This window comes from Bidens hawaiensis, unplaced genomic scaffold (genome assembly GCF_021521415.1).
Source record: "Bidens hawaiensis isolate Kalapana, Puna unplaced genomic scaffold, B.hawaiensis_p1.1 tig00005649_1, whole genome shotgun sequence".
Lineage (NCBI taxonomy): Eukaryota > Viridiplantae > Streptophyta > Magnoliopsida > Asterales > Asteraceae > Bidens > Bidens hawaiensis.
In genome coordinates, this window is record NW_027491367.1 from 729,062 (window position 1) to 753,633 (window position 24,572).

At 35.5% G+C, this 24,572-nt stretch overlaps 1 protein-coding gene and 1 pseudogene across 2 annotated transcripts; both read left to right on the forward strand.

The window, feature by feature from the left end:
- Positions 1-6,986: 6,986 nt before the first annotated feature.
- On the forward strand, positions 6,987-8,265 carry LOC143630352 (uncharacterized; annotated as a pseudogene). Its single transcript, XR_013153144.1, has 4 exons — positions 6,987-7,037; positions 7,112-7,221; positions 7,322-7,426; positions 7,503-8,265. The product of XR_013153144.1 is annotated as an uncharacterized LOC143630352 (transcript).
- Positions 8,266-22,875: 14,610 nt separating this feature from the next.
- LOC143630359 (uncharacterized) lies at positions 22,876-24,326 on the forward strand. The gene has a single exon (XM_077099402.1). It carries the CDS (start codon positions 23,040-23,042, stop codon positions 24,180-24,182), a length of 1,143 nt encoding a protein of 380 aa, XP_076955517.1. The 5' UTR covers positions 22,876-23,039; the 3' UTR covers positions 24,183-24,326.
- The last annotated feature ends 246 nt before the right edge of the window (positions 24,327-24,572 follow it).

Consider the following 24,572-nt stretch of genomic DNA (forward strand, 5'->3'; position numbering starts at 1 on the left):
TTTAATAACAACGGCTAATTAAACAAGAGCGAGGAGCTACAAAGCTACAATAAAGCATAAGCTAGCACAAGAAGAATGAGATAATGCACAGTTCTTATCTTGAGTGAAATCAAGAAAAGATACTTGAATAAGAAATCAAACCCTATACTAGTTCATCTTCTGTGTTATGTCTTCCTTTAACAAAGTAGCCTGCAAGTCAAATCTCTTCAAAACCAAGGATTACTAGGAGTTATAACAAAACTGACTCCACTATCACCTTAGAGTAGGAAATGGAGACACAAAAACAATGAAAGGTTAAATATTGTATTGTTTTTGGTTTTTGAATTGCGTAGGGAGTTTTTGTTGATGGATTTGTTATACCATATTTTGTTTAGGAGAGAATTATCATTTATGTTCCTATGGTTTGCTCGCTTTTGTCATTTTCGTACTTGTGGTTTTTATTGGAAATCAGAATTGGTTTTTGTTATTGATTGAGTTGTTTGATATATTTCTTTTACAAAGGAGAACATTACAATACATATAAAATTCTTCAAACTAAGGATGGAAAAAGTAATAAAAAAGGATGGCAATCATTTGATTGATTTCTTGCAACGGCTCCAACTTTGAGCTGTAAATTGGTTGTAGAAATCTTCCAAGAAAGGATATAATATTATTATTGAACCTTGATTTATTATACTTTTCTAACACTCCCCCTCAAGTTGAGTAGCGGGGTTTCCGATAATTAACTTGCCAATACAATTGTTGAATATTCTTCCGTTGACGGCCTTTGTTAATATATTGCTAGTTGGTCTTCTGATTGAACGAATGGTAGTTCTATAATTCCTGCTTCGAGCTTTTCTTTGATGATGTTCCTATCAACGTCCACATTTTTTGTACGATCATGTTGAACTAAATTTTCTGAAATTTGTATTGCATCTTTGTTGTCACACATGATCTTACTGGCTTCAGTTTGGAGAAAACCAATTTCTGTCATAAGTTTACATATCTATAGAACTTCTGCGACGCCCCATGCAATTCCTCTGAATTCTGCTTCGGCACTAGATAATGCTACTACTTTTGGTTTTTTTCTTCTTAATGTAACTAGATTTCCACCAATTAGTGTGAAGTACCCTACTGTTGGACTTCCATCATCTTTGTCCCCTTCCCAGCCCGCATTAGCGTATATTTGGATTTTTAAGTGTTTGTTTGGTTGAAAGAGAACCCCATGACCTGTTGTCCCTTTGAGATATCTAATAATTCTCCATACTGCTTCCATGTAAGTGACTTGGGGTTGGTGCATAAATTTGCTAACTACCCCTACTACATATGCAATGTCTGGACGAGTGTGTGAGAGGTATATCAATTTTCCTACCAAGCGTTGGTATCTTTATTTGTCAGCCAATTCCCGTCCTTCTTCCATATGGAGTTTATGATTTACCATCATTGGGGTGTCAGCTGGTTTGCAGTCGATCATTCCTGTCTCAGCCAATAGATTGAGAATATATTTTCTTTGACATATAAAGATACTCCTTTTAGACCTTAGTACTTCAATCCCAAGAAAGTATTTTAGTCTTCCTAGGTCCTTCATTTCGAATTCAGTGAACGAGTTTGCCTTTAATTTCTTCATTTCTTCTTCATTATTCCCTATAATAATCATGTTATCAACATATATAATTAAACAAGTTACAAAGTTACCTCTATTTTTAAGGAAGAAGGTATGATCGGAATTGATTTGTCAAAAACCATATCCCTTCATTGCTAAAGTGAATCTGCCGAACCAAGCTCTAGGAGATTTTTTAAGGCCATAGATAGTTTTTTTTAAACGACATATTTCATTTGCTTTGAAATTTTCTGTAAACCCAGGTGGAGCTTCCATGTAAACTTCTTCTTTTAGTTCCCCATGAAGGAAGGCATTCTTAACATCAAATTGATGAAGAGGTCATCCTTTATTGGCAGCGATCGAAAAAAGGACATTGATTGTGTTAATCTTGGCTACCGGAGAGAATTTTTCTTTGTAGTCAATCCCATACGTTTGGGTATAGCCTTTAGCCACCATTCGTGCTTTGTATCTTTCAATGGTTCCATCAGGTTTGTGTATAATCGTGAAGACCCATCGACACCCTACTGGTTTTTTTTCTCGTGGACGGTTACATTTTTCCCATGTATCATTTTTTATCAATGCCTTCATCTCCATATCCATGGAATCCTTCCAATTCTTGGATATTAAGGCTTCTTCTACGGAATTTGGAATTTTTTCAGCATATAAGAAAGCGTTAAAGGCTTTGGCTTCTTTGGATAGGTTTTCTTCGGCTATGTTTTCTATGGGGTACTGGAAAATTTGGATTGTTTATCTGGGGAGTATCTTTTTGCAGGTATTTCTCTGTTGACACTTGCTAGGAGGATATATTTCTCTGTTGTTTCTTCTTGGCTTGTTTCTTCTTGTATAGGTTCTTGTTCCTTCTGCACTTGTTCCTCTTGCACCATTTCTTGCACGGTTTGTTCTTCTTCTACTACATGATTGTTAGAAATATCAACATTTTCATGACTTATATTTTCAGGTACTTGAGAATTACTTACTCCAGAGGAATGGTTGGGAGCATTTGGGTCTTAAACACTTATTGAAGGCCCACCATATTGATGTGAGGTCGGTGACTCGCATTGGGTACTATGATTGATTTCTTCAGATGATGAGGCCCATTTTAAAACCCATTTTAGCCAACTTAGGGTGTCATGCTCGTTCCCCCCCTAACTACTTTTTTGGGAAGTATAAAAAAAATTTTGTTTCAAGAAAGTCACAATTCATGGTAGTGTATATGTTACGTTTTGTTGGGCTATAACATCGGTACCTCTTTTGTTTGACCCCATAGCCTACAAAAAGACATTTTCCAGCACATTGGTCAGGTTTGCTTCGATTGATTTTGGTTATATGGACAAAAACCAAACACCCAAATATTCGTGGTTGAAGTGTAAGAGGTGGAGGTAATTTGGTGAATTCTAAAAGGGCATGAAGAGGAGTTTTTAGGTCAAGAGCCTTTTTTGGTAATCTGTTGATAAAATACATAGTGTTAGCAAGAGCTTCGAGCCAGAAAGTTTTTTTGGAACATGGGATTCGATCAAAAGAGCTCGAGGTATTTCTAGTAAAATACGTTTTTCCGTTCAATGGTGTTGTTTTTTTTGGGAGTGTGGGAGCACGATGTTTGGTATATAATTCCTTTACTTTCACAAAATTATTTCATAGAATCTTTAACGAATTCCCCCCATTATCAGACCGAAGAACTTGAATATTTGTTTTGAATTGTGTTTTTATCATGGTGTAAAACTTACTAAACTTATCAAAAACTTCAGATTTATTTTTTAGAAACTAGATCCATGTCATACGAGTGCAATCATCAACAAATGGAACAAAAAAACGAAAGTGCCCCCCCCCCGGTTAATTTTTGTCGATCCCCAAACGTCTGAATGAATAAGTGAAAAAGATAAATCAACTTTTGTGTTGTTCGGTTTACAGGTATGTCTATGGCTTTTCGCCATAACAAAGGTTTCACAACTTAATGTTTTATTACTAGGAAATAATTTTGGAAATAAAATATTCAAATAAGCAATAGATGGATGTCCCAGTTGCCTATGCCACAACCAAGCTTCTCTATCTATTGTTCCATGGGCTAACATCACAGTACCATGGCGAGTCACTTCTTCCACATAATACAACCCATTGCGTTCAGTTTCACGCCCAATAATCGATCCCGTCCTGATATCTTGTAAGATACAGAAGGTTGGGTGCATTAAAACTGTGCAGCTTAATTCCTTTGTCACATGACTAATAGATAATAGTTTATGTGACAATGAAGGGACGTAAAGACAATTTATAAGTTTTCATGTGGGCAATATTTCAATAGTTCCACCTCCCATAACGGGAACTATTACCCCATTCACGGTTTTTATGTGTTTTATTTTAGGATTTGAAGTTGAAATTATGTCTGATAATACGAATGTCATGGTGTCAATAGCACCACAATAAAAAATCCATGATTTATCTAACTTTTCACACGTTTCAGCCATGTTAACTTCTCCTATGTTTTTGTTTGGGTTGCTTTTGTAAAAAAACAAAATCCTCGTTTTTAACTTTTTGACCAGTATTGAACATAATAGGATTTGTAGGGGTATTTTCAGAATTATTAGTTAATTCAAGGGGTTTATTGAGTTTTTTTAGAACTAATGGATCAATAAAACTAGTATTGTAGATAAGAGGGCTTGAGATTAGTCTCTCAAACCCAATACCTATGTTGAACTCCATCTGTTCTATGCTTTTTTCTCCGGCAGCCGTCATGTCTCCGAAGGTACCTGTGGTATCATTTTGGTTGTCGTTTCCTGTGACTCCTGAGTCACGGACGACAGCCGCGGCCTTTTTCCACGTTTTATTTTATTTCTTCTTCCTGTCATTCCACCATTCCGAGAAGCTGGCGAGTTTAAAACATTGGTCTTTAGTATGTTTCGACATCCCGCACTGAGTGCACTTTAATTTTGTTATATCGACCGATGATGAATTGTTCAAACTTTTATTTGCAGACCGTCCCTTTGACAGAGCCCCTGAATTTTGTTTTGGGGTTTGATATTGATTGTTGAGGCTATTCTTGAGCACGGTTGATGATTTGTATTGCGAGTTTATCACTGGTATTGTTATTCCCAGTCATACAGTTTTGATTACCGACTTAATGAGAAAATTGACGGGACAAGGTTTTTAATTTTTTTTTTTTGAGTGTTGAACTGGGTTATCAACAAGGTAGGTGTTGAGGGTTGAACAAAAGATTGGAACAACAACAAATTAGTTTTTATTCCAGCAACAGCAATGGTAAATCTTTCCCCTTTAACAAGAAATACAACAGCAAACAAGGTTGATCCGAGGCTGTTCAGAGGGACAAATGATTGTAGGTGGTGAACCCTTTTGAGCAGGTTGTTCCGAGGGAGGTGGTTAATGTTTTAAGCATGTTGATCCAAAGATCACAAACTCTGCTCTGATACCATATTGAAAATCAGAATTGGTTTTTGTTATTGATTGAGTTGTTTGATATATTTGTTTTACAAAGAAGAACATTACAATAAATAGAAAATGCTTCAAACTAAGAATGAAAAAAGTAATAAAAAAAGATGGCAATCATTTGATTGATTTCTTGCAATGGTTCCAACTTTGAGTTGTAAATTGGTGGTTGTAATCTTCCAAGAAAGGAAATAATATTATTATTGAACCTTGAATTATTATACTTTTCTAACAGTTTTATTTTCTTGTCATTTCAGTATGAATCACTAACTCTGTTAAATCTAGCCTTTTAAGTTAACATGGAATAACAAAAATACACTTTTAATTAAATAGAGTAAACTGTAATTTTTGTTCATGTGGTTTGCTCACTTTTGTCATCTCTGTCCAATAATTTTGTTTTAGTCATTTCTGTCCTCATGGTTTCTAAAAGGTGTCATTTCCATCAATTTTACTAACATCGGTATCCTTGTCAGTTAAGATGGTGTAAATTGACAATATAATGTCCTTACTAATAATAAATTATATATTGTCAGAACTCATGTGGGGGTTATAACAAAATTAGGTAACGCGGCGAAATAAATAAAAGGTGTCATTTCCTTCCAATCATTCATTCCCTCGCTTTGGAACCAGAATCGTGTAATAGTAATCCGTATGTTATGATTTTTTATAATTATTTTTTACCCTACATATTACGGGGGTTGTGTTTCTTTTTCGTCTAATATTAATATTTTTTTTGAATTTTAATTGCATTAATTGTAACAAAGTTAATAATTTACATAGGGTTTGATGATGAACGGATTTCACAAATAAATGAGATGTTATTACCCGTTTAAAAGTTACGGGTTTGAGACCCATGTCCCGTTTGTTATTTTTTTTTACTACAAAATTGTTTCTTAATATAAATAATATATTTTTCTTAAAAAAATTGGATATTAATTTTTAGTATATCCTTATTTTATGGATTTTCATATCAAATATTTGGTGAGATTATTTTTTAATATAATGAGATGTTATAACCCGTTTAAGGTTATCTAGGTTTGGTGAGACCCATACCCATGAATTCGGGTCAAATGTATGAAAAATCTTAATTTTTAAATAAAACAATCTGTTAGCTTAAGGCCTTAAGAGAATGTAAGAAGCAACTAAAGAGCTTTTAAATGTTTCGTTTATATATATTTTAAGATTAAGATTCTTAGTTCTATAGTTTTTTCTTTTTCTTTTCCTTCTTTTTTCTTGCATTATTCTCTTTATTTGCGCGCAACATGTATTGTAATTTATTTACATTCTCATATTTTGTTTTACATTATATGTTTATAATATTTATATATTTTTTGAATTTTAATTTTATTTGTTGTAAATAAATTAATAATATACTCAGGATTTGATGATAAAAGGGTTTTATAAATAAATGAGATGTTATAGTCAGTTTTAAAGCTATCTGGGTTTAGTGAGACACATAACCCGCCATTTACTTTTTTTTACTACAATATTGTTTCTTAAAATAAATAACATCTTTTAAGAAAATGGGTATTAATTTTTAATATATCCCCATTTTATAGGATTTTCGTATTAAATATTTGATAAGATTAATTTTTAATATAATAAGATGTTATAACCCATTTAAGGACTATCTGGGTTTGATGAGACTCATACCCATGAATTTGAATCAAATGCATAAAAAATTTCATTTATAAATAAAGCAGTCTGATGGCATTAGAGAATTTATGAAGCTTTTGATATTATAATAATTTATTTATTTATTATAATAATTAATAAATGGTAGATGATAATAATAATAATAATGTAATTTAATTTTGCTTTAACTTACCTGGGCCGACTCTAATTGAAGCTGTATACTAATTAGCCCAAGCAAGCAACGAGGCCCAAATGCAGAGTCGGTGAATATATACAGAGAAAGAACCTAAGCATACAATACCCTTCTTTCTTGTCTGGGCTCTCCTCTCCTGTCGCCATGGATACTATACTCATGAACGCGTTTCAAGATCTAACGGTCCATGGCCAGGTAACCAACCCACCCTTAATCATTGTTTGTTAATATAATCGATGTCGAATTAGTTAGGGTTTTGATATTCACAGGGGGAGCAGATTGAATGTTCGGCAGCTGACCATGAATTTTGTGCTATTTGTTTAGATCAAATCGCCTTACCAGAAACCGCCCTAGTTAAAGGCTGCGACCATGCCTACTGGTTAGCTAGTTTGTTTAGACCATGTGTAGTACTGCTGTTATTGTCTGTATAACATATCTTTTCACATACATATTTAATAACATATTAGATTAATTTGTAGTGTGATGTGTATCCTCCAATGGGCTACATATAAGAAGGAACCCACATGTCCACAATGCAAGCAACCCTTTGACTCCCTCATTATCCATCGATCTCTTGACGGCAGGTACACATTTTAACTTGTTGTTTAATTAGGCATGCGAGTCACTTTTGCAAGTTTTATATTTCTCTTTTTGTTTCAGCATTCATGACTATATGTTTGAGGAGAGCGTTCGCCTTCTTTTAAGAGCTTCATGGTTTCATCCATTGCGTGTTGATGATCATTCGGTTGACGAATTTTACTATGATGAACCAGATGACGATGTACTCGATGATCTAGACGTGTACCTGGGCCGTTAGTCAAATCTCAACGTGCAGACTAGTAACCGAAGATGGGGTAATAACGGGTTTGTGAGAGCTGGAAAACAAGAGGCAAGGCCCATTCATGAGCAACCTCGTTTTCAAGACTCGGTTGTTGGTCCTTCTTCACGTGGACATAAACAGAAAGATGCTGCCGCCAGTGACGTGGTGGCAGTGGGGCGACGGGCCAAGCGAGCACTCAGACGTGAAGCTGAGGCTGCAAAACATCAGCAGCATTTGGTTAAGCTAGGCCACGATTGATTAACAGGTTCGTGAGCCAAGTTTTCATCTTTATGTAGAGTGGTTCTTCAACATTTGTTGAATAGTTGGTTTAGTTTTACTGATAAGAAAGGGGTTCATACAATCATACTGTGCAGGATCTCATATTGATATTACTCGAGTTTATTAAGGTTACTGACAATTAAGCTTTTTGGATTTTATGTTTTTGATTCTTTATTATTATATATATTTCATGAAGAAATTGTGTTCAAAGTTGTCTAGGAAGGAAGGTTGATCATTTTCAGTCAAAATTTGAGACTAAATATACAAGTTTTGACCAGGCTTTAATGAGTACATTATGGAGTATTGTTATGTTTATTTAATATGCATTTATGATTGGAACCCCCGAAAGGGCTGCCGTCCGATGGGTACACGAAAGTGACGAAGTTGCTTTGACTACAGAACCATGCCTGTCTGTTGGAGCGAATTGGATGATCGGGCCGAGGGCTGCCCCCTCTTCCCCTCACTCTCCTTTCCCTAATATGAACCTTGAGTCATCAAAGCCTTTATCGTTGTGTTTTAATTAATTATTGTTTTAATTATATTGATATTACTCGAGTTTATTAAGGTTACTGACAATTAAGCTTTTTGGATTTTATGTTTTTGATTCTTTATTATTATATATATTTCATGAAGAAATTGTGTTCAAAGTTGTCTAGGAAGGAAGGTTGATCATTTTCAGTCAAAATTTGAGACTAAATATACAAGTTTTGACCTGGCTTTAATGAGTACATTATGGAGTATTGTTATGTTTATTTAATATGCATTTATGATTGTTATTGACTTATAGATGTTGGTCAAACTGAATATTTGTTATTAATGGTCAACATATATATAGTAAGTACATAATTAAAGTAAAAGCATGCTAAGAGATTTTATGGAGTTAATGACTCGCATAATTAGTATAGTCTTTATGCTTTTTCATTTAGGTTATTTTGCTAATTAATCACTTCTAAACTAAAGACTAAAAAGGCGAAAATCTTATTACATTAGTACATAAAATGACTATTTTAAAACGGTTAAATAGCGTAAACACAACGGTTTTAAACCGTTATAAACGAAGCGATGCAAAATATAATTAAAACGGTTTCAACACTGGTGTGTATCCGAGAAGATATTATAATGCGTTGTTGCCAGTATATATTACATTAACAACGGGCAGGTAACCTTTATAAAGCTTTGTTTACAACGGGCTCTTAATCGTTGTAAAGAACATAATACGTGTTGTTAACCATTATTAAAGTATTTACACCGAACAAACAACCGGTATAGTTAAGTGATTACAACGGGCTATAAACCGGTATTCTCTATAAATACAACGATTAACAAACCGGTGTATTGATGTATTTATAATGGCTTTGTAACCGGTATTTATAATTTATTTACAACGAAAAGACAACCGATATTTTTATGTTTTTACAACGGCTTTTTACCCGATTTTACAATGGAATTACAACCGGTATTTTTATCTATGTACAATTTTTGTGAACCGGGTGTTTTGTTAATATTGAGTTGTTACTCTATTTAATAGTATATATCACGGTGTATGTAAATTATCAGCCAAAAATATATATATTCACATTTAAAGTTAACATCTTTACAATAATATTCAATTTAACCAGCTTTACAATTTCTTCCCTAACATATCATTTTCATCCTCCGATTTTAGGCAGTCTTGGAAGTCTTCTAGAGTATCACGCACAAAATTTGTAATTGGATCCTGGGTACGGGAGGAAGAAGAGTTCATCGCCTAAAAGTATATATTGAAATAAAAGTTATAACACAGTTCCTAAATTAAAATAATATATCAATCAAATGGTTATAAACTACTTACAAGATGATCCATGCATGCAATCACAATCTCATACATGGCCATCATAACATAGTCACTACATTTCAAAGCATTTAAACTAATTAAAAATAAACAAAATTAATGAAATTACTAGGCAATAATAAAAATATAAAACTTATGTTAACTATTGTCCATGATACTCTATCTTTAACCCCCCCCCCCCCCCCAATGTGTGGCATTCGTCAATTTTGGGTATCGATTCGTTTTCGTTTTATAATCGTTTATTATGTAAACCGACCCGTTTTATAAATGGAAACCCTCGATATATTCAAAATGATGGATTTTATATTTCAATATTGTTTTACACTTGTTAGGTCTCAAAAGCATCCTTTTCGGTCCTTAAATCGCATTAAAATCACTTAAAACGAACTTCGGGGCCAAAACTGTCAATTTTCAAAGTTTGAAAATCACCAGCCACCACCCCCATCGCCCTACGCGATGGGAAGACCCATCAGGGTCGCGTGGCGCGAGGCCTGGGTGACCAGAAGCTGCACAACATGCTTTATTGTTTGTTCTTTTACCAAAAACTCGGTTTTTACACACCAAACCTCTTGTTTAACACTCCAAACCTTTCCTTATATATACACAACCCTTTCCTACATCCATGCCTGCTCCCATTTCATTTTCTCATTCAAATTCATTGATCTTTAAGGTTGTTTTCTTTGTTCTTGGCAATTTGACTTTTGAAAGTCAAACTGACCATATTTCTTGGTTTTTATAATCTTGTCTAACCTTATTAATACTTGAAGAATATGACACACATATATATAATATACACCTCTTGTTACCTTTGGTGGTCACTTTTCCGCCCTCGGTCGGTTATGTTTCGGGCCTCGTAAGGCAAGGCTACATGGAGGACTTCGTGTCCTTGATATATATACACACACACACACACACACACACACACACACACACACACTTATATAACTTGTTTATACATACTAACCATGACAACTTCTGCTCATTTTAGTTTTTTTATCTTATTTATGAAGTTCCATGGTTATGGGTTTGAAGAGTCTAGCCTCGGTTTAACCGTAAATAGCTCTAAACTGTAAACCGAACTTTGTTTACTAGTTTTGTTAAATAATTGTTTAAACATGCTTTATGTTAGATTTAAGTTTCTAAAATCATTTTTATAAGTTCTATGGTTAAGGTTTTGTAGATTCTAACCTCGGTCTTAACCCGAAACTAGATCCGAACCGAAAACCAAACTTTCGTTTAAAGACTTTATTGTTAACTTTTTGGTTGCAAAACTTAAGTTTCATCAGTTATACATTATTATACAAGTTCTTTGATATTTGGGCATGTGAAAACCATCTATGAACTTATTGCGAGATAGAAACCGAACAAAACCGAACTTTCGTTTAAAGACTTTATTGTTAACTTTTTGGTTGTAAAACTTAAGTTTCTTCATTTATAAATTATTATATAAGTTCTTTGATATTTGAGCATGTGGCAACCATCTAGGAACTTATTGTGAGATGGAAACCGAACCAAACCGATCTAAACTGATTCTTACTCGCTTAAGACACACAAGTGTATTTTTAGCTATCAAGACTTGTATAAATCTTTAAAAATATTTTATAAACTGATTTTAATTATTTTCTTAAGAACTTGGAAATGTTGGATCCAACTTGATCTCATAACAATGTTTAGACCAACAAAATCGAACACTCGCTTAACGGACGTTGTTAGTTCTAAAACAATAGAACTACATACTTGGTTAAGTCTTATTAAATTTTATTGAGTTATTTCATAACATTCATTATTTTGGAAAGTTGACTTTGGGTTTGACCAATTATCAAGACCTGAACCAACAACCCGAAACACTCGTTAACCCGTTTTAGTATCTATATTATATAGGGACTTGCATTCTTGCATTTTTACCCACCTTATTACTTAACATAGGTTGAGTAAATATTAAGGGCTAGATACTTTAACCCGGTTTCGAGCAAACTTATATTTTAAAGACTATTATTATGTTTTTCTTAAACATTTACATTTTAAACATTAAATTTAAATTGTTTACATTTCCTATCAGATATTTTATTTAAAGACATCCTAGACAACCCTTATAATACAAGACTTCTTTTTATCTAGACCTTGCTCGTTAAACCTCATCCTTCCGGTTACTCGTCGTTTTACCAATCAAGTTTATTACTTGAATGTTAGTACTTTTCATACCCCGTTTTCTATCATTCGTTTTGGGGGTGATATTGCATACTTATTCAAACTAAATGTTTTATACTTGAGTCATAAACCACAAACTTTATTGTATGCTTTACTTAAATAAATGCTCGATTTTGGTGTTTTATGCTTACATGCTTATATGCTTATGTGTTACTGCTTTTGGTTCGTTGATTCATAAATCCGTGAACTATCTAGTATTCTCTTATAGCATGGTGCCGTTAATGTATTCTTATTAACGACCTCATGAAATCCGAATCTATTTGGTATTCTCTTATGAACGGTGCCGCTAATGTATTCTTATTAGCGACTTCATTTTATCCAAAATTTCGTTATTATTTATTGTATCGTATACAAGTTGTGGAAATTTCTTATCATATACATATTTTCAAAAACTATGAAATTGCTCACCAACCTTTGTGTTGACAAATGCAGTGTTACAGGTTTGACTTTTGTTGACTTGAGGACTTGAAGAAAAACGTTATCAAGACTATTAGGATATTAGCAAAACGAACAATATATATTTGTTTATTTGTATTTGATTTGTTTTGTATGAACAATATGTGTTGTTTATTGATTTTATGAAATAAAATGAGTTGATTAAGTATTGTCGTTTTAATAGCGTCTTGTGTATTTGTCCAATCACGTTGCACCCCGGCATGTTCCGCCGCCTTTGGTTGGGGTGTGACACAATGATTCCTGAATTACTTCCTTTAATGCGTAATTAGCATGTGACTTATTCTTTTCCAAATAATCTATGATGCTTACATAAAAATGCATCTCAGCCGCATTGCAATGAATATAAAATAGCTGAAAATGTGACATGTATAAAGGAATTTTGTGTAGAAAATTAGTATTATAATAAAAACATAACAATATTACAATATTGCGAAGTATAAATATACCCTGAATGATATGGAGCCAAGAAGAATTGAGCAATTTTATTATGTAATATGACTTGTTTGATGTGTTTGACCACAAAATCTCTATGACTCTTTATAACACCAAGCTATATGGTCTAATAAATCCGGTATTTTTCAAGCCTTTACTAATCGCTTTTATATACATATGCATGTGATCACAAAAATAACAGAAAAAGTTATACTTTTCAAGAATACAATTGAATAAGGTAGAAAAAACAAACAAAATCAAACTTACATGCTAAACCAAGTCAACATTGAGATCTCAGCCCATTGGTTGACACATAACTCCAGTAAACTAGATAAGTCAATAGACTGATAATCATTATCACCTAGAGGATACATCTCGTTGGGCAATTTAAATGTAAACCTCTTCTGATCCTTCGCTTTAAATTAAAGCGCCAAATCGTTGGCAACCTTATGAATTTCCTGACCACCAAACTACTTTTCAATTTTACTCAATGCAAACTGTATCAGTAATTCTTCTGCATTGGGTTGGCTATGTTTAACATCAGCATTATCTACGGTCCTGTTTGAGGTTGCGGCAATAGATTGATCACCCACGTTTATAGCAGTAGCATCTGCCACGGTTGAGGTAGTAGATTGATGCACGGGACCAGTAGGTTTCGGATCCTATGGCGATGGAAACTACATGCATCAACAAAAAGTTATGTATGTGAAGGTATAATCAACAAATTAATAAAACTGGTTAGTTACCAATTCATTGTTAATAAGTTTGAACTTGTCAAATGCTTCTTGATCCGGTCCCACGTCAGGTTGATCAAAATCAGTATGTTGATAAAACATAATCCTTTTTATATCAACTAATTATAATAATCATAAAAATTGTATATAATATTAAAGACTACCAGTGGCCTATAAGGAGAATCATGTGAAGACGTTTCCTCAGAATCTAAAATCTGTAAATAAAATATATATAGATATATGTTTTAGTAAATAATTAAACAAAGTAGCTAGATAGTATATGATTATGTTTTAAAAATACCCTTATTGCACTCCAAGACCACTGAACAAAGTTACCTTCTTTGCTTTCTATATCCCCTTCTACCTCATATCGATTTTCAGTTTCAGACAAAAAAGGGTATTTTTTACATCTTTCGACCACCATGTTTACATGGACTTTCACAAACCTGACAACCAACGGCCCTAAATATAAAATTCCATCAGGACAACGATACACATGTCACATGGCTAAGACCATGTTGGGGAATCTATTGCAAGATGGCCACAAAAGCTTACATTTTTGTACTGCCTGCAAAAATAGATAGAGCTACTCATGAACTTTTTGTTTATATATATTTTTAGAAAAAATAGACAAAATATTTTAAGAATACGTGTCTGGATTTGGGGTATGAACGAATTAACATGATTCTCGCATGTTGTCGTTGAGTCATCCTCATCTCTTAACCTCCTTGCCGCCTCAATGGTTTTTCTTTCCTTTCTCCCTTCTAGGCCTTTTGTAGTGCGCCACCCAGTGGGGACGTCCATTCTTTATTACCTGATTTACAATATCGAAACCCTCCTCGTAATAGGTACCATCACCTTTTGTTTATTTCTCTTTTTCAATCTATAAAAAAACATCACATTTGAAAGGTGATGTAATTGGTAATACTTTATTTATCACATGATTTAAAACACTGACCAGTTTTGGAATGGGGCCTTCCAATTCACGATCTAGAAGATAAAGTTCTTTAGTGTCGTCATCCACTTTTGCTCTAGTAGCAGCATATTTCCTACAACGGTCATCTTTCATGTCAGCAAGGTCGGGGTATTTTGAAACCATAAACTCCCATTTTGGTTCCCACTCCATTCCATCCATTCCCTTACATCCTACACCGGGAAATTCCCGATGGTACGCGAATTTCCACAAGTTTTCCTAGAAGAACTTCCTAGAATACCGCCAACCCGACAGGTCGAATTCAGAATCGATTTAATACCTCAAGCTGGCCCTGTTGCTAAAGCACCCTACCGACTTGCACCATCCGAGATGCAAGAATTATCCAATTAGTTACAAGAATTGTTGGATAAGATTTTATACGACCTAGTTAGTCACCATGGGGTGCACCAGTTTTAATTGGGAAATGAAGGACGGAAGTGTTAGGATAGTTTTGAAATGTTGTGTGCTGATCACTTAGAACACGCTAATCGTTTGAAGGAATTGTCGTGCCTGGTAACATGGCTAATTACTCCTGAAACTAAGCGAAGTGAGCGCCATATTGGGGACTAACTCCATCGATAAGGAGTATAGTCAACCCTGTAAAATATACAACTTTTGGAAGGGTTGTGTCACAAGCCAACCTTGATATATTTGACTCTATGGGAAGCGGAATGGAAGGACGTTAGGTGAAACGTCGAGTGTTAAAGAAGAGAAATGATAAAGGAAGAAGAATGTCGAGTGATAGTAGGCCACAGGTGTGGTAAAGATGGACGTAATGCCACAATTGTAGAACCAAGTGAAGCCATGTGAACCGACAACCCCAACCCATTCGTGTACAACCACTCCGAACCCAACAACTTCAATAACAATCCATCCAAAGAAATCAACTTATGCCAAAAAGTTGTACTTGCTATGAATGTGGCAGTACAGAACGTTTCAAGAGAAATTGCCCAAAGTGAACCAAGGTGTCGTTGGAAGATGAACCTCATGACAAGCATCAACCTCTGATCAAGCAAGGACCGTGCTTTTGTGAGTAATCCGAATAAAGCACGTCATGATCCAAAGGTGGTACTACGTATGTGGTAGTTTTAAATCAATAGGCTTCAGTGATATTTTTACGGTCGTCGATAGAAGTTAGTTCCTGTTAACCTCCCATCATTTGGAAAGATACCGATTAGTGAAACTATAGAACCCTATACTGTAGAATCGCTAACGGTAAATCCCTAATGGTTAACTAAATTGTTCGGAATTGTCCTATTATTCTGAACGATTAACCTTTCCTTATTGACCTACGACCAGTAAAGTAAAGAAGTTTTGACGCAATAGTTAGCATGGATTGGCTAACTCAACATGAAGCTGAAATCAAATATGAAAAGAAGACGATTAGAAGATCTCCTTCGGACGATGAAGCGATTTGATACAGAGAAAAGTGTACGGTATTATGTTACCACTCTAATCTCATCTTGAGATGTTATAATATTTACGACAAGAAGACGTGGTGTATTTAACAAACGCGATTGCCAAAGTAATTAAAAGAAAACATATAGAAGATATCCCGATGGTACGCGAATTTCCACATGTTTTCCCAGAAGAACTTCCTGGAATACCGCCAACCCGACAGGTCGAATTCAGAATCGATTTAATACCTCAAGCTGGCCCTGTTGCTAAAGCACCCTACCGACTTGCACCATCCGAGATGCAAGAATTATCCAATCAGTTACAAGAATTGTTGGATAAGATTTTATACGACCTAGTTAGTCACCATGGGGTGCACCAGTTTTAATTGGGAAATGAAGGACGGAAGTGTTAGGATATGTATTGATTAGGAAGAATTGAATAAAGTGACGATCAGGAATAGGTATTCACTTCTTCGAAGTAAATGATCTATTTAACCAATTGTAATGGGCGATTTATTTTTAGAAAATTGATCTTAGATATAGTTATCACCAAATGAAAAATCCAAGAGGAGTACGTTGCAACAACAGCGTTTCGGGCTCGTTACGGCCATTATGAATCCTTAGTTATGCCTCTCGGGCTAACAAATGCGCCGGCAGTGTTCATGGACCTCATGAACCGAGTCTATAAACTTTATTTTGACGAATTTGTCATAGCATTCATTGATGATATTTTGATATATTTGCAACGTAAAGAAGAGCACGAACGACGGTTAAGAAAATTGTGGAAGTGTTAAAGCAAGAGGAGCTATACGTGAAGTTTTCGAAATGTGATTTTGAATAAAGAAGGCATAATCCCTTGGTCATGTTGTAAAGCAACAAAGATTTCACAAAGATCCAAATAAGATAGAAACAATTAAAATTGTGCCAAGCGCCGATTTTAAGTCTCCCCGATGGAGACGATGGTTTTGTTGCGTATTGTGACGCATCGCGTAAAGGGTTAGGATGCGTGTTGACGCAGTATAATAAGGTTATAACCTATGCTTCCCGACAGTTAAAAGTACACGAGAAAAATTACACTACTCACGACTTAGAACTGGGAGCGGTTATCTTCGCACTTAAAATGTGGAGACATTATCTCTACGATACGAAGTGCACCGTCTTCACCGATCATAAAAGTTTGCAGCACATATTCGATCAGGAAGAACTGAATATGAGGCAACGAAGATGGGTCGAGTTGTTAAGCGATTATGACTGTGACATCCGTTATCACCCTGGCAAGGCTAACGTCGTAGCCGATGCCTTGAGTAAGAAAGATCGGGTTAAGCCATTGCGAGTGCGAGTGCTGGGGATGATAGTCCAGTCGAACCTTCGAACCTGATTCGAGTCGCTCAACGTGAGGCGTTGAAAGAGGAACAATTGGAAAAGAAGGAATCTTACGGCAATGAGGAGAATTTCGAACAGCGCGTGGACTAAATTCTCTACCTCAAAAAAAAAAATCGGGTTTGGATCCCGACTCTCCATGACCTTCGTGAATTAATCATTGACGAAGCGCATAGATCGAAATAATCCATACATCCGGGATCGGATTTGACTATCGATGATACGGATATCTGAAAGGATTTTTATTAATGGTCGAGTTTGGAGAAAGATATGGTTACGTGTGTTGGTGAATATTGAGTTATACAAGAGATAAGGCTGCACACCGAAAAACCCTAGGGAACGCCACAACGACAGAAAATTCGCCAATGATAGTGGGAATAAATTACAATGAATTCTTGCCCAAATTCCTGATGATGAAATGGTATCTCGTCGTGGAGTGCCATTTTCAATTATCTCAGATCAAAATAGTCATCCTACTTCCATTATTGGAAGGCGGGGAAGGAAGCATCGAGAGCTTGAAGCTTTATATGGGTGAAGTAATTACCACCAATTTGTTAAATTGAAAATGGGCGTCAGTCAGGACATAAAATTTGAATTGATTCGAGAAACAACCAATCGGATTTATAATATTTAAGATAAGTTGAAAGCAGCGCGATATTGGCAAAGGATTTATGCCAACGTTCAAAGGAAACCATTGTCCCAGAATAGAGGTGACAAGGCATTTTAAGGCATCACCTTAGAGAAAGGTGATATGAGGTTTGGCAAAACCGAAAATAGCTTCTTAATAAATTGGACCCCATGAGAACTATCTCCATGGTTGGTCATTTAGTTTGTCGATTAAAGTACTCTAGGGGCTAAGTACTATACAGGATATTTTGCCATGTATACGGATTGAAAAGTGCCTAAGCGATGAGGCAACGAAAGTACTAGTAATAGAGGTACTCATAGAAGACATGCTTGATATCATAACTACTTCCGTAGAGATAGTAGACGGGAAACCTAAACAGTTTTGGACATACCAAGCTTTATTAATTAAGATTAAGTGGAATTCACAGCGAGGACCAGATTATACTTGGTAACGCGAGGGTGAATTCTGAAGGAAAAACCCCCCACCTTTCTCTCGAAAGGAGATAGTGGGCGTGTAAAATTTCGAGGACGAAATTTCTTAACGGGGGGAGAATGTAACGATTCCGACGAAACCAGGTATACCCTAACCGGTAGACGTTAGTTGCGTCATATGTAATGTTGGGTACATGAGTTATCATAGTAACTATACGAGAATACAGGGTTCACTGTATTGATTGTGCGTGAATAAATAATTCATCGTATTGAATATGCGATTAATCGATTGATAGTTATTGAAACCCGAACGAATCGAGGGTTCAATTATAGACGAGATATATGATATTTAGTGATTTTACGAAGCATTAATGCTTCGGGATAAGGAAAGTACGGCACAGAAAAAGAATTTCGATTTAATGGTACGACGGTACATTAAACGAAACCTTTAATACCAAACCGAGCAAGAGACAATCGATCAAGCCGAAAAAGATGCGCGATAATTAATAATATGATGTTTTGAGTTAATAAATGTCATGGTTTAAGTTTTTAAAGTTTTTAAATCGGTTTTATATAAATTTCATTTTTAGCCGAAAAACAACCGTTTTGGCCTCGTTTTAAGCCGAATTAAACGTTTAACCGAGAAACGAACTGAACCAGATTATCCAAAACATTATCCGGATTACGAGAATCCAAATGAGTGGCCAAGAATGGAGAAGTGGGTCCCACCCCACCTCTCCCCTTAACCGATCGGAAATGGGGATATCCCCATGGCTTTCATTTCTTTTTTTCATCAAAAATCTCCAAGATCTTTCAATCCTCTCAACAATTTCATCCAAAAACCGAGATTTTTAGCAAGAACAACGAGGTAAAGATCGAGTTATATTCGTGTTCATCATCCTTTCTTGAGTTTGTTTGCAAGAAAATGAGGTTTCAAAGATGAAAACCGATTCTTGCATGATCAAGTGATGTATACGGGCTATACAAAGGATCTTGGTCCAAGAAAGGGGTTAAACGAACCAAGAACGAATTTTTACGGTTTAAATCTTTGTTTTTGTATAATAACCGTAACCATGAAAGAAATGGCTTGATCGTGAGTGTGACTTGCTTGGTATTGTGGTATGTTGTTTGTAGGCTCTGTATTTAGTGGTAGATAAGGCGGAAAGACGAGTTTGTGGCTTGTAGTGGCGGAAAACGAAAGGTATATTCGATTTATGTCGTTGTATGTATTTTTGGACAGATTGTTGGTCGTTTAGAGTTAGATCATGAAATTTTACAGGGATGTTCTACACATGAAAATAAGAGTTCTGTGAATTTTTGGTAATTTTTGGATAAAGGATGAATATTTGGTGAATTTAATGCTCGGTTTTGGCCAAAAATGGTGAAAAATAATTAAATATCATGGAAAATTCTGGAAAATTGTAGATAAGCTTTTCATATCATGTATAAGTCACACACAAAATTTGAGGTCCGTTGGAGAAGTCTAAGTAGGCTTTTCGGTTAAACAAGTTCTAGGGATTTCTAGCTCGGTTTTGGTAAAAAGGGGATGTAAAAGAAGATTTTGGTTCTGGAAAAATTACAGGGGACTATGTGGATGGCAGGGGACATCCAGGAAAAATTCGGGATTTTTCTAAGATCGTTTGGTATTTACGACATATTTAGTGTTTAAATGGTGTTTAAAAATAGATAAATAAATTTTAAATATAGAAATTAATTCTGGAAATAATTTTATAAAATTCCCCACTATTAAAAAGTGATTTGTGCAAAATTTCAAGATCCGAGAGTAAACGGATAAGTATTTGTGCTAATTATCAAACTTTTAAAGTTAAAACGCGTAAACCGGTGAAGTTCGCTTAAGCGAGCTGACTGGTGTATATAAACCTTAAAAATGGACTATTTTCATATAATTGAGTTAAACAAGTAAAAATGAATCATCCGAAAATAATTCGGATGATTTGGGTATTTTTAACCGATTTAACAGTTTCCGGTACGCCAAAGAGGGAAACGGGTCCCGAGGTCAATCGGGGCGTCTAAACCGAGTACTAATTTCACCACTTGAATTAAATTATCAGTCACAACGATTTTCGGGTCGTGTGTGACCAAACTCATTTTGAAACATAAAATTTGATAACCGTGCTAGGCACGCAAAACGGGGAAAACAAGCTGTTAGAAGATTTGACTGATGAACTCTAAACGACATCACAATCTGAGTCCGGAAAAGTGTTTCTGGGTTAACCTTGTCCCCAGAACGGGTACAGTGCTGGGTTAACAGTGTCCCCAGATGTACCGGTTGATACGATTAAAGTTATATTAATATTGAGTGTATAGTAATGATCGTAGGGATCATATTACAGATTGGACGGGTTAACTGATATTGATTGTTGTTACCTGCTTGCATGTGCTAAGGTGAGTTTCACGAGCCCCTTTTTACTGAACTGTTTTAAATATTTTCCCGGGGCGGAAAGCATGTTTATATCAAAATGTTTAAGTACATGCTGATCGCATGGAAATGAATGTATTTATATAATGTTTATTGTACGGGAATCGTACGGTAATGTATTAAGATGGTAATTGTCTGAGTTGTTAACATTGTAAGGCCCGAAACAGTGTTCTGGGTTAACAGTGTCCCCAGAGGTTATTAAATGGGTTTCTGGGTTAACAGTGTCCCCAGAGGGTATTAAATGTGTTTCTGGGTTAACAGTGTCCCCAGGGGTTATTAAATGTGTTTCTGGGTTAACAGTGTCCCCAGAGGTTATTGGATGTGTCTCTGGGTTAACAGAGGTTTCACTTGTGGGCTCAGCATAATTTCATCGCTAATATATGTTTACTATAATGATTTGTCATGGTTTATTTAAATTAGTGAAACTCACCAACTATTCGTAGTTGACCCGTTTTCTTTACATGCTTTCTAGGTACACCCAAATTGGAATGTGTGATACGTGTTTGATGATGTGTGCTATTTTGTGGAAGCTTAAGGATCTTTATTTTGTATTAAATATGTTAACGTACTATCGGTAAAACTTATGTGTTAACGCCTAGACGGTAACGAAACTCGGAACAATGTAATACGTTATAAGTTAATGTAGTGGTGTTTTCTTTATAAGCAATGCTGTTGATATCAGATGCGTCTGTTGCATCCCGTTTACGTTTTCGCTGCGGTTACGGGGTGTTACACCATCCTACTTAGAAATTTAGAATATAAGCTCCTGTTCTAGTGGATATTTCTTTGAGTTGGTTAAATTGAAGGTCACATGCTTGAATCGTTTTAAAATACTTTTTTTAATGCAACATTTTAGGATTTTATAAACCAAAACTTTTAAACTAAGAACAATTACAAATCCCGATCTCTGCCTCTTTCCACTCACCACCATGATTACACAGGCGCGACACCTCCTTCCTCTTGTAGTTGGGGCATCCAGCCGACCACAAACCACCGTCGTCCACCGTGAGCTCATGCATTTCTCCGGTTGCCTTCCTCCAACCTTGCTTGTTGCTACTCTTCCTCAATCCCCTCAACCGTAACGGTGAGTTCAGATTCATTTGTTAATTTGTCTGGATATTGTTAATTGTTTAGATTCATTTGTTAATTGTTAAGTTATTTGTTAAAATTTAGATTATAATTAAAAAAATAAACCAGTGGGAAAACATTATATGTGGAGGAACATTAGCAAACGCTAATGGAAATCCATTGTCTTTGTCTATTAAATTTTAGATTATAATTAACAAATTAAACCAATGGTAAGTATTATTATGTGGAGGAACATTAGCACGCTAATGGAAATCCTTTGTATTTGTCTGTTAAACTTGTTGGAGGATTTTTCTTTCAACATTGAAAGGAATTCCTCCAACAAAGTATCGGTCGAAAATGTAAGACAACGATTTCAAAAGATGTAAACGTCGAGAACAACTATACGTATTGTTTTAAATTCGTAAAGACCGTTATATATATACTAAGTGTTTTTTTTAATTTCGAATAGCGGTATCTTTTGTATTATTTTGCCGTATTTTTATTATGTAATGAACCGACCCAAACAATTGAACCAGCCCAAAATTTCTATACCTGATTCCATAAAATTAAAACATTTAGAAGTAGTGTGCCACCTAAAAGGAATTCATAAATCCACTACCGGTGTCGTCTCCAAAATCGTTTTGTGAAAGATATCTTTTGTAATTACCATTTTCTTTGTATGCAATTGAATATATTTGTTAAATTCAGTAAAGGACAAATTTTCCCAACATTGGGTACACCAAGATATGCCTCTTCTCATAAGTCACAAACCTTGAAACCGAGTGTATGCATATGTTTGTGCTCTTCCTGTTTGTGGGCCGACTACACTCACCGGAAGTGGAGTCTGCAATATTAAGCAATCACCTACCACAACTCTCACTCTATACATATTTATATATATCTGCATATATATATTATAGAGAGAGAGAGAAACATAAGTGGAGAAAGATATAACGTTTTGCACACAAATTCAACCACTCACACCATCATGCCATATGATCATTTGTCTTCCTTTCTTTACCCCACCCACTCACCCAAAAAAATCAACTCTAATCTTTTTCTTTCTCTCTCTACAAGAACATACTGAACTTTCTTACAAGCAAATTAATATAATCTGGGTATGGATTCCTACGATCAAACAACTCAGTTTCGTTACAATCCGACCGAAGGCAGGACCGAATTCACCGGAATTCTTGAAATCTTTATTCATCATGCTAGGAACATACACAACATATGTATTTATGAAAAACAAGATGTTTATGCGAAGTTCTCGCTTACGTATAACCCCGATGAGACGTTCTCGACTCGGATCATCAATGGCGGGGGTAAAAACCCGGAGTTTAATGAGAAACTGGTGATCAAAGTTAAGCAACTTGATGCTGTTCTCAAGTGTGAAATGTGGATGTTGAGTAGAGCTAAGAACTTTATGGAAGATCAACTTTTGGGCTTCTCTTTGGTTCCGGTTTCTTTGGTTGTTGAAAATGGTGAGTTGACTCAAGATTTTTGTCTTTCTTCTACTGATTTGTTTCATTCTCCGGCCGGAACGGTTAAATTGAGCCTCTCCTTGAACACGAATATGCCCATGAAGTTTAAACACGCGATCAGTTCGGTTAACGAGTCATCGATCGCGTCGGAAGTCGTGTTGCTAGATCCGGTTGAGTATTCCAGGATCGAGTTCCCGGATATCAATGTAGTTAAAGAGAATCAGCAAATGGTTTCTGAGTATTTTGGGCTCTGCACCAGGCCCGGGCTTATTGGGCCTGAGCCTGGGGCTAGAGTTGGACCCGGGTCATTTCTTTGCTTAGGTGGATCCGGGTCCAGCCATCCAGTGGATGACTATGACATGGTGACGAAATCTGGGTCAATCTCTCCCAACGAGAGTGTCCAGAATTCAGGGTTGTTTAGCTCTACTATGACGAGTTTAAGTGATGACAGGAACTCAGCTGACTCGCTGGATAAGAAGAATGGTTTGGCAGGCGAATCAACGATTTCTGCTAATGTTGAGAGTTCGCGTTCTAAGTTGAGTGAAAAGAATGAGGTAAAGGAAGAATCCGAGATGCAACAACAAATTGTTGATATGTATATGAGAAGTATGCAACAATTTACCGAGTCGTTAGCTAAAATGAAGCTACCTATGAATCTTGAAACGGTTGAAGCCCGGGATCGTGGGGACGTTATTCAACGTCCGGATAACGATGTGGAGAGCGAGAACAAGAAGAAAGACGGTGGGCGGGTTTTCTATGGTAGTCGCGCATTCTTCTAATAATGTGATTATGACACTAATCAATGTCAAAAATCTTTAAATTATGAGTTAGAATTTTGATTTTTGAGCTTGTTAATTGTTCTTAGATGATGAAGTTTGGTATTGAGTCCCTTTTAACACTTTCATTCTGCTAATGATTTAGCATTTAAATGTGAATGTGAAACTATTTGTTTTATATTTTTTTTCCTTTGGCATCTTTATTGTCAACAACTGTGTTGTCTGTTTTCTGACTATTTAAGAAAGTGATACGTGGTCGTTTCTTTTCATTGTTCCGAAAGTTAACTGTCCATTGAAGCATTGCCACATTTTTTAATATCGTATCTTGAAATGTAGTTAGGTGACGTTGGTTTATCAACGATTCTATCTAGTAATATGCATAGGTTTAGAAAG